Below are 17,813 nucleotides of genomic sequence, written 5' to 3' on the forward strand. Positions count from 1 at the left end.
GACAGGCATGATCACCATGAGCCTGGTTCATTCTACTGTCAGAGTTCCACCTGTAGGAGGGCTGAGTCCCTCGCCCTGTGGAGCAGCGGACCACCCATCTAGAAGAGATTCTGGTCTCTGGCCTTTGGTCTGAGGGTTATAAGATTTCTGAATTTACAAGAGAATCAAGAGGTACATATTTTTATGTAAAAATTCTCACTTCTAAGCAGTGGCATGAACTTCAAGGCTTTCTGAACAATGCCTATGGAACAAAACAGTTCTGGGTTGCTTTCCATTATAGAGCTTACTAGATTCTCCAGGGAGCAAGAGGTGTGTGCCATGAGTGGTGGCAGAAGTCTCGCAGTCTGCGAGTGTGTATGAGACAGGAAGGACGTGAGACATGGAACCAGAAACTGGCCATGAGAGGCGAGAGTGCAGTAAGCAGAAAAGGTAGAAAAGACAGGGTTGTCTGTGGACTCCCCAGCGCTGTCCATGTCTGAGCTCTGAAGCTTTCATGGTACCCTGTTGCCTTGGCATTGCCTAAAGTTAGGGTCACATGCTTTCTCTTCATATTCTGCATAGCTCCTGTGCGCGAGGCAAGCAACAAATGTTTCCTAAACTGAGATAGAAGCATGGCCATTACTGATATTCCTTTCTGCTACAGTTTGAGTAGGGCTTGTTCCTAACTCATAAAGGGTTTAATCCCTGGTCTTAATAGTTACTAAGCAGGTGGAAATTTAATCTAATTCTAGTGTTTAAATGTGGGGCATTTGGGGACTGATTAGATATAATAATGTCACTAGGGTGGAGGCCCCCTGAATGAATTCTAGTGGCTTTATAATGAGAGAGAAAATGACCACCCAGGCAGATACTTGTGCTGCCCCAGGACTCTGCCAGCAGGAAGGCCCCTAGACATGTACTTCCTGAATCATGAGCCCAAATAAACCTCTCTTCTTTATAAAGTAGTCTGCCTCAGGTATTTCATTCTTGTAAAGGAAAGTGGACAAATACAGTATATGTTCTTAAGCTTTCATCAAAAGGAATAACCTTGTTTTCACATGCCAAATTCCTGAACTATCTCACCCTCCAGAGCTGAGCTGTACTGCTAAATGTTAGCTTTGCTGTGTCTTGATTGTGTTTTTCTGCCTTTTCTACTCATAGCCCTTTATCCTCTCATGACACTTTTCTGGGTCTGACTCACAGGTATCTGCTGTCTTGAGTGCGTTCACAGACTGCTAGACTTCTGCTGCCACTCACCTTATCATATAGCCTTTTTGCTCCTTGGAGTACCTAGCATACTTCATTATAGAAAGCAACACAAAATTATCTTTAAACATTTACCTGAACACATTTTGTGTCTAGAATTTTCCAAAACTACCAATGGAACAAATCATTTTCTTCCTTAAGTTCACAGGGTGAGATAAGAAATATCTTGCTACATTTTATCCCCAAGGCACTAAAATCTCATTTAGAAAACACATGATCTACCCCAGAACAGAGTGTGCCCCAACTATTTTGGAAATATCTCACATCTGCCTTCTTGAATTCCTCCTGTCACACCACGGAACTCTCAGCTGAGCAGACAGACAGGAAGGCTAGTGAATCAATCAGTGCTCGAAAGATTAAAATTAACCCAGCAGGGCAGAACAGCTAAAAACTGGGCCTTTCTTATATTCTGGAATCTTAAAAGAGGAAAATTTATGGTTGAACTACCAAAAGCCATTTGAGATAAAAATGAACATTCAGAAGAGGTTTCTAGAAGTATAAAAAATACAAACTTATCCAATGCTCTAACACCTTAGGTCAGCTGATGCCGGAAATAAGAAGTGCTGCCCGTCGTGTTGACATAATTAGGTCTGTGCCTTGGCTTTCGCTCTCATGCACTATTCAGCCTACAAAAGAGCTTCACTCTGCTTGCCTTGAGACTGAAAATCAATTGACTTAAAACATCAAAGAATTCAAACTCTATAGCAACGTGGCTCAACCTGCAATTTCAGGCAAAATGCGAAGGCAACTGAAATCAATTTGGCCCTTTTCCTTGGTACTGGCTCCTCTGACTTACAGACCTATGGACGCCAATGCAGAGAACAGTGGTGGAATGAGTTACTGGCCCCAGTTCTTCATCCCTCCCTGGAGCCCAGACTATAAGTAAGAATCGCCCTATCCAAGTGCTCTACCAACTATTTTTACCAGCTGTGCTCACTTTCTCTATGTCTATAGATGTGCAGACACAGCAGACATCAGAGAACACTCAGGGTGACATGATCCAGCTCCATCCATCCGACCAGCAGACAGGTAACATTTACGAGGCTTCTCACTACATGTCACACAAAGCATGAAGAGATGCACACACACATGCACACGATAAAGTTCTAAATCTAAGTGGAAACTTTTAAGGAAGGTAGCAAGCCCTGAGAAGAACTCAACAGCAGTCTTGAGGGTCTAGGCAGGTTTCTAGATGGCTTAAATGCCATCTCCTCTGGTAAGCTGAATTGCTTACCAGCATGGAAAGATCCTCTAAAATATAATTTTCCATTTTCTAGATTCTCAAGATCACCACTACATGTATCCGGCTGAACAGGATCAAACCTCATGTGTTCAGCCTTTGGGGCCATATGCCTGTCTCAAGACCGTGGTACAATGGAAAATCACTGGACACGGTGCCCAAAGACCAGAGTTCATCCCAGTGTGGTGACCTGACAGTGAGAAAGTACCAAGAACAGGGCCTAGAATTTCAGCATGCCTAATGCAGTAACTGTGGTGTGACTGAGCCCCATGACCATTTAAGTTATAAAGCATGCAGCCAATACCAAAATCAGATATTGATTAAGATATAATGACAAAAGACCTATTCAATGCATCAGGGATGTTTGGGGATATGTAGATGGCCTTCATTTTTATTCAATTAATCATGACTTAATTATTTAGGCTCATCTGCTACCTTCCAGGCACTGACAATACAAAGATGAACCAATCAATGCCCCGAGGATCCAGATAATTTTAACTAAAATATAAGCAAATTGTAATTAAGATAAAATTGAATTTTTATGTCACACCACTGTACTGATAACCATCATTATTAAACTCTTGTTAGAAACTATTCTCTAAGAGTCCCTTAAAGATGCTCTCACTTAACCTTTAATGATAGATTGATGCCAAACCCTACCACTGCCCACTGCCCCCATATTATAGGCGAGAAGCTACGTGAACTACCTGTGAGCAGCAGAGCTGGGATTTGAATTCAGGAAGTTGAGTCTAGACCCCATGTTCTTAATAAGGCAATGGAGCATTAGGCCTGGAGCATTAGGCTAACCTTGAAATGTTATTTATTACATAAAATCCATCTTGAGCTGGGGATGTAGCTCAGTGGTAGAGCATATGCTTCATGTGTGCAGAGCCCTGATTCCATCCCCAGCAACAACCACCAAAATCCACCTAGCATCATACTCTGTCTCCAATTTTGTGAAGCTCAAATAAATCCTACTTACACGTTGGCACCACAGATGCCAGTATCCCAGAAGCTTCAAAATGATGTACCTTTCTAAAAGTTTTTATGAAGCAAACATAAAATGAAAAGCAATCAACAGAGAGACCACACAGTCTGAATGACGTGTATTTACTGAACTACTGTGCTTACCTGGGGCCACTGAGGAAGCATGCCTCAGACCCATCGGGAACCTCATTCAAGTTCTCACTTCCAACTATCAACACAATACCCCCCCCTTTGTTTTAGAGTCAGGATCCAGGCACTCTCTGACTCCCTAAAAAACGGCAGCCCAGTGATGTGATGTTAAGAGGTGCTTTTCTTTTCCCTAACAGCCTCTTGTTTTCTCCAAGGACCAACTACACATGAGGAAATGATCAGCAGCACACAGTAGACATGACTGGGGTGGGAGGGCCATGGAAAGCAGGAGCGGGCAATTCAGAAAGAAGGGAAGTAGAAAGTCGTCAGTCTCTAGGTTAGGCAATGCATTTTATTTTATAAATGGCATTCTAACTCAGAAAAGAATACCCCTCAGTATTTATTATAAGTATTTCTAATATTATAAATATTTATTATAAGTATTTTTCTAGTTTCCCAAAGCACAGCACATAATCCAAAGATGATTTTGTCATGATTAAGTCATAAAACACACTCCACTGGATGAATGTTAATGGCAAATAGGAAATATACACTCTTTATACACATACTATGGCACTGTCCACTAGTAGTTTAAAAAGACTCTCATTTCTTATCTCTCAATAGCTAACATTTGTGTTTGTTATACAATGTATATATACTATAAAAACCATATAATAAGCAGGGCGCTGTGGCACATGCCTGTAATCCCAGTGGCCTGGAAGGCTGAGGCAGGAGGATCACGAGTTCAAAGCCAGCTTCAGCAACAGCAAGGTGCTAAGCAACTCAGTGAGACTCTGTTTCTAAATAAAATTCAAAATAGGGCTGGGGATGTGGCTCAGTAGCCAACTGCCCCAATCAGGTTCAATCCCTGGTACCAAAAAAGAAAAACACCATATAATGAACACTTATTTTCCCATTACTTACAATGTTTAATTTAAATGATTGCGATCATTTCAAACATTAACAGTGTGTCTTACTGGAAAGATGAAATCCAAAGAATTACTAAGGCTGAAAAATCGTTTATTTTATTCTGCTTACTCATCTATGTGGTGTTTATTACCTGAAGCTCCGAGCTGTGATATGAAGTGGTTCTATCTCACTAGGGTGACACATCTGGCTCTAGGCTATGTCAAAAGAGAGCTCCCAAAACTATTAATGTTACTATTTCGAGACACTGCAGCTTGCTGAATCAAATGGGTGCTGAGGTCCCAAAGCAACCATTGTGAAGGAAAGCACGTGTGGCTTCTAGGATGGTTTCAAAATGCGATCTTCAGGCCTGGTTGACACACTGTTTCGAAGACACCTGATCCAAAACATCTACACTCAGGGACTCAGGAGAGCCGCTACCACCCCGTCACCCTTACTCTAAAAGGCACTGACCTATAAAATAAAAATAGAAAAAGCAAAGCATAAAAACTACTTAATTTTTCTTGCTTAACTTCTTATCATGGTAAAGTTTACAGACAAAAAATTAGAATAGAATCATGAACCCTCAAAAACCCATAACCCAGTTTTAACAACTTGCCAGTTTATGGCCAATTCTATTTCTTTTTTCATCCCTCACCCCAATTATTTTAGGCATTATTACTGGTATTACTATATATAGTCATCCCTTGGGGGATGTCACAGTCATCCCTTGGGGACTTCACAGGGAGTTCCAGGACTCCTGTAAATATGAAAATTCAGGGATACTCAAGTCCCTTATATAAAATGTATAGTATTTGCATGTGACCTATGTACATCCTCCTTTTTACCTGATTACTTATAATATGTAATACATTTTTAAATGCTATGTAAGTAACTATACTGCACTGTGTAGAGATATGAGAAAATTTCTATCCATGAGCAGTGCAGTTGCAATTGGTAAAGAAAATGTGATATACATGCATGTGCAGTGCAGTTGCAATTTTTTCCTCCAAAAATTGTTGATCAACAGTAAGCCGAATACACAGATGTGAAACCCACAAATAGGGCTAACTATACTATGTTATATACATTAGTTTATTATATTAGTATGTACCTCTAAAAGATAAGGACTTTATACTCATAAAATGTTGGTGGGACTGCAAAATGGAATAACCTACCCTGGCAAGCAATATGAAGATTCCTCAAACAAACAAAAAATCAGGAAAGGAACTCCAAAAGGACCCAGCTATCCCACTCCTTGATAGATATCCAAAAGATCTAAAATCAGCCTACTATAGGGATATAGCCACATCAATGTTTATAAAAGCAACAGTTCACAATAGCCAAGCTATAGAACCAACTTAGGTGCCCATCAACAGATAAATTGGTAAAGAAAATATGATATACACACACAATGGAGTTTTATTTAGTCATAAAGAAGAATGAGATTATGGCATTTGCTGGTAAATGGATAGAACTTGAGAATATAATGCTAAGTGAAATAAGCCAGACCCAGAAAGTCAAAGGTTGAGTGTTTTCTCTCATAAGCAGAAGCTAGAACAAAATAAGGGGGAGGAGGAAGTGGTGGGGGATTCCATGAAAATAGAACAGAGGTCAGTGCAGTAGAGAGAGAGGATTGAAGGGGAGGAAAGAGGGTCAGGAAAGGGAAGGACAGCAGAATGAATCTGACCAAAGTTTCCTGTGTACATATATGAATACACCACAGTGAATTTCACCTTTAAGTATATCCATAATATACTAAATGAAAAAAAAAAAAACCCACAAATTAAATAGAAGAAAAATCAGAGTAGGGAAAGGGAACAGGGCAAGGAGGTGAGGAGAGAAAGGAGAGGTAATAGGGACTGAAGTGGAACACATTATGGTCCATGCTGGTATAATTATAAAAATGAACCCCAATATTATGTATAACTATAACAAACTAATTAAAAAATTATTTCATTAAAAAAATTAGCCCCTCCAAAAAGGTAGCAGTCATCTTTGGGAGAAGGAGGCAACTGTGAGAGGGAGGGGAGGCTTTGCTGTAGTATCTTCCAGTTAATTTAAGATTTAACTGCAAGAGAACACGCTGTGTTTGGAAGCACCGCATGGCTGCATGACCAGAGGCAGGCAGAGAGGCCTTGGTAGATGGCCCAGAAAACAGGAGGTGGAGTTTGGATGAAAGATGCCCAAGGAACAGCTTTTGTAGATTCACATACCCGCAGGTGACAATGTACATTAAGTATAGGACATGAATTCTCTACGTGAGTAAAAAGTAATAGAGAGCTGAGGGCTCAACCACATTACAGAACACAATTATGATTCCCATGATGTGCAGGGCCAGGAATTTATGGGATGAAATGGACTCACCTATACCTCTCTGCTGCCATATTCAGCCACACGAGGATGAGAGAATCCATCACTGAAAGTACCAGGCCTTTAAAGGGCACTTCAAAAACACTTCTTTTTTTTAAAACAAGTTAATGTCTGAACTCTCTCCTTCTCCTTTTCCTTACTGTTATTTATCTGCCTTATAGGTTGGAAAAATGCTATTTCCTTTCCTGGTGTTCTGTTCTACTTGTTATATCTGTCCAACATTAACACAGCCTTGAGACCCACCAGGGCAGCTGCTGGGACTCCCTTGTGAATCTTGTTTACACTGAATTTCTATATAACAAAGTGCTCCCACATCTCCCAGCATTCTGATCAGTCGAGTGGGGATCCTGAGAAAATGAGATAAAAGGTAGCTGACTTCTAGGACCTTGTTTATTTCTGTCACAATGCAACTCCTCTGATAAATAAAGATGTTACACATATAGACCAAAGTACCAGATGATAGATCTCAATTAGACCCACTAAAATTCTAGACTTCTAAATTCATTTAAAGAGAAATGAACATCACTTTCCAATCTCACTTGAAGAGGCTAATCAAATAGTCCCCAGTAAAGGTCAAAAGGAAAATGTCTTTAAGGAACAGACTTCTAATGTTTTAAACTTTTAACTTTTCATTAGTTTGGGTATAATAAGTTCCGAGAACTTTAAAATAGCTGATGCTCTCTTTTATTTATTTATTTATTTTTTGGTACTGGGGATTGAACTCAGGGTCACTCGACCACTGAGCCACATCCCCAGCCCTATTCTGTATTTTATTTAGAGTCAGGGTCTCACTGAGTTGTTAAATGTCTCATGGTTGCCGAGGCTGGCTTTGAACTTGAAACCCTCCTGACTCAGCCTCCCAAGATGCTGGGATTTCAGGCAGGCGCCACCACACTGGCTCTTGATTCTCTTAATTGGATTATAGCTTGCCTCTAATAACTATATTTCTTATTTTTTGTAAAAAGAATCCCAAAATCCTGTATTTCGAGGTGGTATATAGCACTACCTCGCCTAAACTCAGGCAGTATGACTTTTTATATTGATGTTGTTTCACTGCATTTAACCAACAAGACCTATTTCTTTTCCCAGAGCAAATAACATATGCATAATTCAAAATGAAACTAACCTAAAGTGTGGTTGGATTTAACAATGCTCTTCACACAAATTGCCCAGTTTTAACCTAATGTCATTATTAATTAATTATTATTAATTAATGTTATTATTAATGTTATCATGTTCTTGTTGGCCTGGAAAAGGGCATTTCCAGTCAGCTTAGAGAATTACTCCATCCATAACTAAAACACCAACAGGAAGTGCACCTGAGGCCACACCTCTCCCAGGGGTACCTGTTTCATCCGGGGAGCTGGGGGAAGCACTGTCTTGGGACAATGTCGTCCAGCTCGACTCCTCATCGCTTGGCGCCAGGTTCTGGATCCGGTGGAGTGCACAGTCGGTTTTGGCCCCTGTCTTAGGATGATCCTTTTTGGTCTCTGGGCTGGAGGACACTGTGGCTACTTGCCCGTCTTCCGGGCTGGACTGGGGTTTGTTTGGTTTCTGCAGCAGCAAGTCACCATTCCCGATGATGGCAGCAGGGACCTGGCCCTGGCCTGGCTGGGCTTTCTCTTCCCCGACCCCATGGCAGTTGCCAAGGTTCTGCTCCAGTTCTCGGGCTGAGGTTTCCAGGTCTGCATAGTAATTTAGGAAGCTCTTAGTTCTCCTGGGCTGGGAGGGTAAAATCTCACAGCTGGAGGAATCCTGTGGGTGGGGCTCTTTACCTTCTAACTTCTCAGAAGTTATGTTGATGACTGCAGCGGGGCTGATGTTTTTGTTGGGGTCCTGCTGTCCTTGCTCGGCAGCCTTTCGGAGCTGGTTCTCCCCATTTTTCACCAGCTTGATGTTGGCTGAGCCGTTTCCCAGGAGGGGCTGTGCAGCCGGATCCGAGAGGCCCATTGCCGCCTGGATGTTAGTCAGTGCATATTTTTTCCTGCATTTGGGAGGTGTGCTGTTCTTGGTGTCTGAGTGTTTTATTTCAGCATTCAGCAGTTCATTGTGTGAAGAACGGAGATTAAGGGTGTTTGGTGGTGTGGCTGGGCTGTTCCGATTTGCGACGTCTGTGGTTCCGCTGCTGGCCATAAACACGGCCAAGGTGTCCGCACCTGAGTCACCTGGGGAAAAGGAAAATTGGTCATTAGATGCTGGTGCTGATGGCACGAGTTACTATGCAGCATGAGCAGACATTTTTATAAGGAAAATTGAAAGAATCAATGCTTCTGCTGCATAATACACTCTTGCAGAACTGACCCATTTCCCCTCCTTATTTCACAATCAGTTCCTATGTTAAACAGGAGCAAATAAAAGGCTTAGTGTGGATACTCAAAAGTCAATTTTTAGAAAAGCTAAGACCTCTGAGGATCTAAGTTTTACTTGGAATAAAAAAAAGCATTTTGAATTCATATAAAAGCATTTCCTTCTGGTGGTTGGTCTTCAGTTTTCATAACCTGAAAATCATCCCCTTTCCAAACATTTATATCACATTTGTATTCTATAGTTCCTTCCAGCCACAAAAACAAAAACTTTGCTCAAAATTCCTCTGGGGCTCCAGTTTTCTCAATTAACCTGAGAGGTCATTGTTCAGTGATGTTCCATACATCCATGTTTAGAAAATGTGTTCCGAATGTCTGGAAAACCAAATCTCCATTAGAGTTTGCTCAGGTCTTCACGAACATTTTTGACCTGGGCTTACTGTTTGTGCCCAACAGAAATTTTGAAGAAATGGCTTAATTTCTCAAGAACATAAACACAAGCAGTATTACTACTAAAAATGCAGCCTTGAGCCCTGGACCACAGACAACATGTCACAGAGTCCCCAAAGGCATCTGAATATATTCCACTGAATTAAAATACAGACTCAGCTGTCTGCAGTCACCACATGCCCTTGCAGAACTCCTGGCAAGCTCTCTGACAGTTGCATTTATCTCAGATATTGTTCGCACCATCAGTGATTTATTCCGTATGTCTCTTGTTAGGAAGAAAGAAAGGTTTTTCAGACTAGAAGAGAATAAAATTCATCAGGAAGAATTCCAAAGGTTTCAAGTTTCTCAGTTTCTAAGCAATGGCTTCCTTCTTATCTGATCCTCTGCCCTCCCCATCAACTTTGGTGATCTCCACACCAGGGGCAGAAGAACCAAAGCACAGCTCCTGACATTCTTGAAATTGTATTCTGACAACTCCCTCTTCCTCCCCCAAGCAAAACAGGGATCTTCACAGAAGAGGAGGGCAAGAATTTCTCCCTGTTTGGGAGCTTAGGGTTATCTTTTTATTGTCAAATACTCAAGTTGGGCAATTTTAGAAGAGTCACTCATTCTCGAATCTTCCAGGAAGCTAGGCAATGTCCATGTGCTCTAGGCAATACCCATATTTGTAACAGAATGACCATGTGGCCCATAAGATAGCTAAGGGCTATCACCCAAAGAGGCTAGATTTGAGGCCACATTCTTTAAAATTATAATAAATCCTGCTTACCCAGGAATTACTTCAGCTTCTCGGTCTCGTTTATAGGAATAGAGAATGCAGTGTGTTTCTTCCCTTTAAATAATGCTCGGGAAGTTGAATTTTTTTAAAAAAAAAATTAAGACTGATCACTACCACCATGTTATGAAAAACATGTTCCAATTTATAATTCAATCTCATTCAAGAGTAGTATTTGATATGAGCAAACCCCAGAATGAACACACATGAACTTTTCCCCGAGACATATCCACAGCATAGATACAAGGTCCACTCCCTTGAGAATTTAAAGTGACATGAGAAAGTGGAAACCTGCTAGCTTCCTAAAAGGCATAGCAACCAACTTCTATGAAGCTGTTTTCTGATTTTAGGTACTGTATTCTAGCATGTTATTAGGGAGAAAATTTCATTTGTTTATAACTATAAACATTTTCAGAAAGAATGCCATCAGAATTTCTAGGTGATTTTAATATGTAAGAAGCTTTTATATCCTCTAAGTGACATATCACAACTTTTAGCCATGTTCTCATAAGGCTTTTGGGTCCCACGGCCCTCTCAGTGACCAGGTCACTCTCTCCCTTGCTTAAAAATCATGGTGGGTTTGGGAGGGGAAGGCTGGGTTAGAACAGAACCATCCTGCACAGAGTAGATGTGCAAACTCAGCTCGGTATTTCCTTTAGATGGTTGATGTGAGGATTGACAGTGAAAAGGCCTGCAGAGGAGCTTTGGCACGATATGGAACAATAAATCTGAGCACCCCTCGCTTCTTTGTACCCAAGAGACACAGCACAGGGTTTCACTATGAAAAAATAAAAATTCCTCAAGGGTTCAGAGGGAGGAGATTTACATTTCTATTTAAGTGAAATAAAAATCTTATAAAGTTGCTTAAAACCTAATATTTAGCTTTTTATCTTTGGAAATCATGGGACCTAAGAAATAAAAACCAGATACTTTCAACATACACAAAAAGCAAGTTTTTTAGACTCTCCATTTCTTTGCTGTAAAAATGGAGATAATAATAGTAGCTACCCCTTCCAGAGCTTTGCTGAGGACTAAGAGATGACTTGTCAAGCATTTAACCTAATGGCTGCATATCATGAGAGCTCAAAACACTCTAGAGATTATTATCACTTTACAGTTCCCACCTTTCCTGCATGCTTTTGTTTCTGTGGAAGAACAGACACACAATATTCACAGAAATCAGCTAAGAGGGTGGCTGACGGGTGAGAGGAGAAAATGGTCTTCTCTTCTTGGGGTGTAGAAGATCTGAAGGGAAAAGGATAGATTATCACCTGAGGATCCTGTGCCAACAAGACATGAAAGGAGAGGTGGCACATAGAAGGGAAAGGGCTGGCCAGGGGTTCTGTGAAGTGTGCTCTAGGACTTGGACCTGACCCTAAGGTAGTAGTGTGTAGAATGAATTGGAGGCTATGGTGTATATTATATGTGAGCGTGTGTAAGGCATATTTGTTTTTATGTTGGTATCTTCCACCACCACATTCTCAAAGAAGGAGATGACTATGGCAGAAAGTCATTAAAGAATCAATGTAAAGTAAGAGATCAAAACAGCAATGGTCATCAGAGAACAGTGGAATGAGGTAGAAAGAGGCATCACACTCACTGTGATGGTTAATATGAACTATCAATTTGATTGGACAGAGAGATATCTAGGATCAAGAGGCTTCTGGGAAGACTTCTAGATCTGATAAACAAATTCAACAAAGCAGCAGGATACAAGACGAACATACAAAAAATAATAGTTTTCTTTTACTCCAATAATGAGTCCACCAAGAAAGAAATCAAAAAAACTACTTCATTCACCGTAGCCTTAGAAAGTAGCAATAACAACAACTTAGGACTAAATATAACTAAGGAGGTAAAAGACCTCTACAATGAAAATTATAAAACACTGAAGAAGACCTTAGAAAATGGAAGACCTACCATGTTCATGGAGAGGCAGAATTAATACAATCACAATGGCCATATCACTAAAAAAAAAAAAAAAATGCAATTCCCTGAGTCAAGGGTTCAATATTTTCTCTCCTGAGGAAGCTAGAGAGAAGGAAAAAAATTAAAAAGGGGATCTCCCATAAATAAAAGAGAGATCAGTAGAGGCAGGCAACCAAGAGGGAAGGAGGATGGGAGAGAAAAGGGAAGAACTGGGGAATAAAGCTGACCAAATCATGCTATGTACGTGTATGAATATTTCACAAGGCATTCCAATTTCATATATAATTATAATGTACCAATTAAAATAAATTAACATGAGCTGGGGTTGTAGCTCAGTGGTAGAGCGCTTGCCTAGTATGTGTGAGGCCCTGGGTTCAATTCTCAGCACCGCATACAAATAAATAAAATAAAGGTCCATCAATAACTAAAAATATACAAAAGTAAATAAATAAACAGAAGAAAAATCAACAGAGTAAAGGGAATGGGGCAGAGGGGGGTTAGGTAGGTTAAGGGGAAGTATTAAAGACTGAAATACAGCAAATTATGTTATATGCACTTAGGAATGTGTTAAAAATGAACCCCACTATTATGTATAACTACAATGCACTAATAAAAACATTTTTTAAAATAACATTTCTTGGGGCTGGGATTGTGGCTCAGCGGTAGAGCGCTTGTCTAGCATGTGTGAGGCCCTGGGTTCGATCCTCAACACCACATAAAAATAAGTAAACAAAATAAAGGTATTATGTCTAACCAAAAAATAATTATTAAAAAAAAATAAAATAACGTTTCTTGGTGTATTGATAGGGTGTTTCTAGGCTGTCATGTGGGACAGCAAACTGAGTCGGGGAGATATCCACCATAAATGTGGGTGGCACAGTCCAATAAAATGGGGTCCAGGTGGAGCCAAATCCAGAAGGAGGACTCCATGGAAGATGAGAGCTGAATTTCTCTTTAGTAGAGTGTCTATTGCTGTTGCCATCCCCCAAGGACATGAGACTCCAGCTCCTTTATTTTTCCAAAGCAGCTTTTGACCAGTAACTCCCCAGGGAGGGCTACATGACCGGTGCCCCTTGTTCTAAGACTCCAGCTTGTTGGACTGAGCAGCTACTGGTTCATTTGGTTCTCCAGCTTACAGATGGCCCTTGTGGGACTCCTCAGCTTTTGAATGTGCAAGCCAATCTAATAAATCCCCTTTTATAATCATTCACACATATATATGTATGTATGAATATATATGTATGAAAAATGTTAATCCTACTGACTCTGTTCCTCTGGAGGACCCTGATTGATAAGTTCACCACTCACAGGGCTGGCTCCATCTCCACATTCCTACTTTCTGGCATTAGAATGGACTCTGCTCTTTATCAAAGGGGAGCAAGACCTAGACATTAAGGTCAGTTGGGAGGTTACTGCGATAGTCCAGCTAAGACAGTGAGGAGAGGACAGTAGCTTTTTTCCAAAAGAGTTCCAGCTCTGGTCAATCATCTCCTGACCAGTGTTGGGGTCCAATCTCCTGAGGTCATGGAAAGTGCACCTTGAAGAATCCGCCCTTGGGAGTTCCTGTTTATGAGCTGAAGTCAAGGAGACTGGAATGCGGCATATGGCAGGACAGCAATAACTCCTCACACTAGGCTAATTCTTGTGGGGCACGATGACCCTGTTTAAGGAGAAAAATAAGGCCCCAACTGTACTATCTGCTACATGCTTTAGATGTATGTTCCCTGACATGTCATGAGAGCATATCCTGTTTTGTCACCGGGGAGAATGTTTTCTTAGTACTAGCAAACAAGTTGGTTGTTTTCAATATGTTCTGCCATAGTTAAGACTGAACCTCCCACTGCCCTATAAAAGGTGGGCTGTGCAAGAACAAAGCAGCCTGCAGCTCTGCAGTCTCCCCAGCCAGCTCCCACCCACAAACAAATCGTCAACTTTTAAGACTCAGCGTCTTCACGCCTAATTGCAGGACTAAATGCTCAGTAGTAGTTCATTAGCGGCAGCGGCAGACCAGGACACGAAGATGAGGTTTCCATTAGCCACCTGGATTTCAGGGCAAAGATGGAAAAGAGTTTGGTGAACTGAGTTACTAGAAGGACATCAGAGACCTCAAACAAATCTGCTTCAGGATAGTGGCAGAGGTGGACAAAGAGAGACCCTTAAGTAGCCTTACTACTACAAAGTTGGGGAGGACAAGATGGTAGCTGGAGAATGATCCAGGCTTACGGGAAAAAATTTTGTTTTTTAACAACAAGCATCTTTGTCGTGTTTTACTGTTCAGAGGCTATAGAAGCAGAAGCCAGGAGAGAGGGGGAGAGTGGTCACAAAGGAGGAATCGGCCAATGTGGTAGAATCCAGGTGATGAGAGAAGGGGACCACAGCAGATGGGAAAGAGTCAGACCTGCCCAAGAGAAATGACACATCTTCACATGAGAAGGGACAGGAGGGAATAAGAATAGAGACAGATGCATAAGTCACTATAGTGACATAAAACTGAGGAAAAGACAAACAGATAGCCTTCCTTTTCTCTATGAAGATAAAAATTCCCCTGGAGGAAGCAGGCTGGGTGGAGGGGTCTAGCAGGGAACTGAGGAGAGGGACACTATTTAGACACAGTCACAGAGGGGGATGGGAGAAGGCTTCCGGCATGCTGCAGAGGAGGATGCCCTCCAGGATCTGGGTAGAGCAGAGAATGAGGGAATGAGACCCAAAGAAGCCAAGAGCTAGGGAAAGAAAAAGGTCAGGGATCAAAAGCCTCAGAAAGTTGAGGAACAGGCACGAAAGGAATAATCGTTCTCAACCCTGGCAGCACGTTGGAATTCCTTGAGGAGCTTTAAAAAAATACAGATGCCCCGGTTCTGCTCCTAAGGACACTCCCAAAGATTCTGATTCAACTACCTTGGGACTGGGCCTGTCAGGGTGTTCAATGTTCTTTGGGTGATTTCACTGTGCCACCAAGGCTGAGGACCGGTGAAGTGAAGGGAGTGAGAGATCTAAAGAGTAAAATCGTCTACACCTGAGTTCACAATTTCAGAGGCCCATGGACACTCCGATCACATACGTCATCTTCCCTGTCTTCCCAAATGTCCTCAGCATCCTCACCCCCCAGCCAATTCTACGCTTCTTCTGAGATTCAGGGTAGAGGTGAAGGCTTTTCTTGCCCCTCCAGGGCTCCATGGTCTGCCTAAGCACATCTCTACTACAGCATCAACCACTCTGCTTCACTATCATTTTTAATTTGATGGAGTCTCCCACCAGCACTGACCTCCATCAGTCAGCACAGCAGTCTAGCGCACAGTAGGCTCAATAAACATTTGTAGGAGAAATCCTTAGATAACATGAAAAGGGCAACTGTTTCATCAACACCTCAAGAAATATTGACCTAAAATATCTAAATACAGGGTTGGGGTTGTGGCTTAGGGGTAGAGTGTTCACCTAGTATGGGCGAGGCCCTGGGTTCGATCCTCAGCACCACATTAAAGTAAATAAATAAAATAAAGGTATTGTGTCCAACTACAACTAAAAAATGAATATTTTAAAAAGATTAAAAATAATATAGATATAATTCTTGAGTTTCTTATCAAATATTGAAAGGGAACTACCACTATGGCCTCAATGGAAAATTCACTTTTCCTTCTTTGAAAAAGCTAGCTAATGATAGCACAAAGAGAAAGGGTGATCAAACATCATCTCAACTTTAACTCCACACAGCATCTGAGCAAGGATTAAAATAAAATCCTGCAATATAATGTCTATGTCAATTTATCTTGCTCCTCAGTCTCAGCACTAGGAATATGACCCAGCTATCCCACTCCTTGGTCTACACCCAAAGGATTTAAAATCAGCATATTGTAGTAACACAGCCACATCAATGTTTATAGCAGCTCAATTCACAATAGCGAAGCTGTGGAAGCAACCTAGATGTCCTTCAATAAGATATGAATGGATAAAGAAACTGTGGTATATATACACAATGGAATATTACTCAGCATTAAAAGAGAATAAAATAATGGCATTTGCAGGTAAATGCATGGACTTGGAGAATATGCTGAGCACAATAAGTCAAAGGCCGAATGTTCTCTCTGATAAATGGATGCCGATCTATAATGGGAGGATGTGGGGGTGGGGGGCATGGAAGAATTTTGATTGGGCAAGGTCAGTGGTGGGGGAAGGAGCATGGGGGTAGGAAGATGGTGGAATTGAAGTGGCACCCCCTTTCTCCACAGAAAAGCCCTCTTCACCATGGCTAATTTTAGGACTGTCAGCAAAAGAGTCCATTGTAGATAAACTTCCTATTTTCATGTCACCCTGCTTACTTGGCCAGTGGCCGAGAAGATACCAGCACTCCAGGTGCTGGACACCCCCTTACTAGTTTTTCACAAACGTGTCCAGTATAGTACTTTGAAGAAATGTGCAAACAATGCCTCTGCCCTTGAGCTGGGCTTCACAGGGATGTCTACATGTTTAAGATAAGTTACAAACGGGCCCATGGTAACAGCTGGCAGGGGGAGGGAAAAAAGGGGAGATGAAGCTCTCCCCTTCTCAGGTGTTGTCCTTGAAGAGTTAACATGCCCAGAACAGTGAAAGAAAAAGTTGCTTTTATGTGAACTTCTGCAGACTGTGAACTTCTGAGCCCCTCCCATTACATGCTGGGTATAAAACTCCGAAACTCTCTGAACTCGGGGTTCAAGGGATTGATTGATTACAGCAAAGGCTGTACCCTCTGAGCCTGGCTGCAGCCAAATAAAACTGTTTCCTGCTATCTTTGGTGCCTTGCCTCGTTTGTCCCTACACAGAATGAGATGGACATCATTACCCCAGGTCCATGTATGACTGCACATATGGTGTGAGACTACATTGTGTATAACCAGAGAAATGAAAAGTTGTGCTGCAATTGTGTACAATGAATCAAAATGAATTCTGATGTCATATATACCTAATTATAATTAATTAATTAATTAATAATAAAGAAGAAGACTTTTGAGAGCCACAGGTTCATGTCTTGTGACCCTGAGCAGACTGGTGCACTTTTCTGCCAAAAAGACTGTTCACCAGCTGCAATCCTATCCTGTTGAAGTGCTCCTATTTGGTCTGAGGAGCACTGGGGCCTAACCAAGGCAGTGGTGTGCATGTGCTCTGTGCATCCTACCATCCAGTTCTGGGCCTTCCACTAACCTTTACTGCATCACAAATAGCATCTGCATTGTTAGGAACAATGCGCAGAAGAGAATTAAGTAGAATGGTTATTAATAGCACAATAATTCAACAAAGTATGAAGAAAGATGAATTCTATGTGGCTATAAAAATGAAAGGACAGCTCTCTTCCCTTTTTATCCTACGATCCCACCCACTTTTGATTTTTCCAGTTTACATGCAGGACAATTTTAGCCTGCTTTCCCCAATACTGAAGCTATATTGACACTCTGAAAGCTGATGCATTTAAGCCAGGAGCATTTTAAGTTGCCTCATATAATTTTAA

The 17,813-nt window shown here is 41.4% G+C and overlaps 1 protein-coding gene across 17 annotated transcripts in view; it reads right to left on the reverse strand.

Moving 5' to 3' along the window:
* The window catches only part of Apbb2 (amyloid beta precursor protein binding family B member 2), a 397,355-nt gene that overhangs the window by 152,605 nt on the left and 226,937 nt on the right, over positions 1-17,813 (reverse strand). For all 17 annotated transcript variants that reach the window (XM_058581877.1, XM_058581886.1, XM_058582107.1 and 14 more), the window contains one exon: positions 8,227-9,045. In XM_058581877.1, coding sequence (XP_058437860.1) covers positions 8,227-9,045 — 819 coding nt within the window. The remainder of the gene's footprint in view (positions 1-8,226; positions 9,046-17,813) is intronic.

The sequence above is a fragment of the Marmota monax genome, unplaced genomic scaffold, assembly GCF_021218885.2.
Source record: "Marmota monax isolate L192 unplaced genomic scaffold, Marmota_monax_Labrador192_F-V1.1 WCK01_AAM20220418_F8-fsc00025, whole genome shotgun sequence".
Classification (NCBI taxonomy): Eukaryota; Metazoa; Chordata; class Mammalia; order Rodentia; family Sciuridae; genus Marmota; species Marmota monax.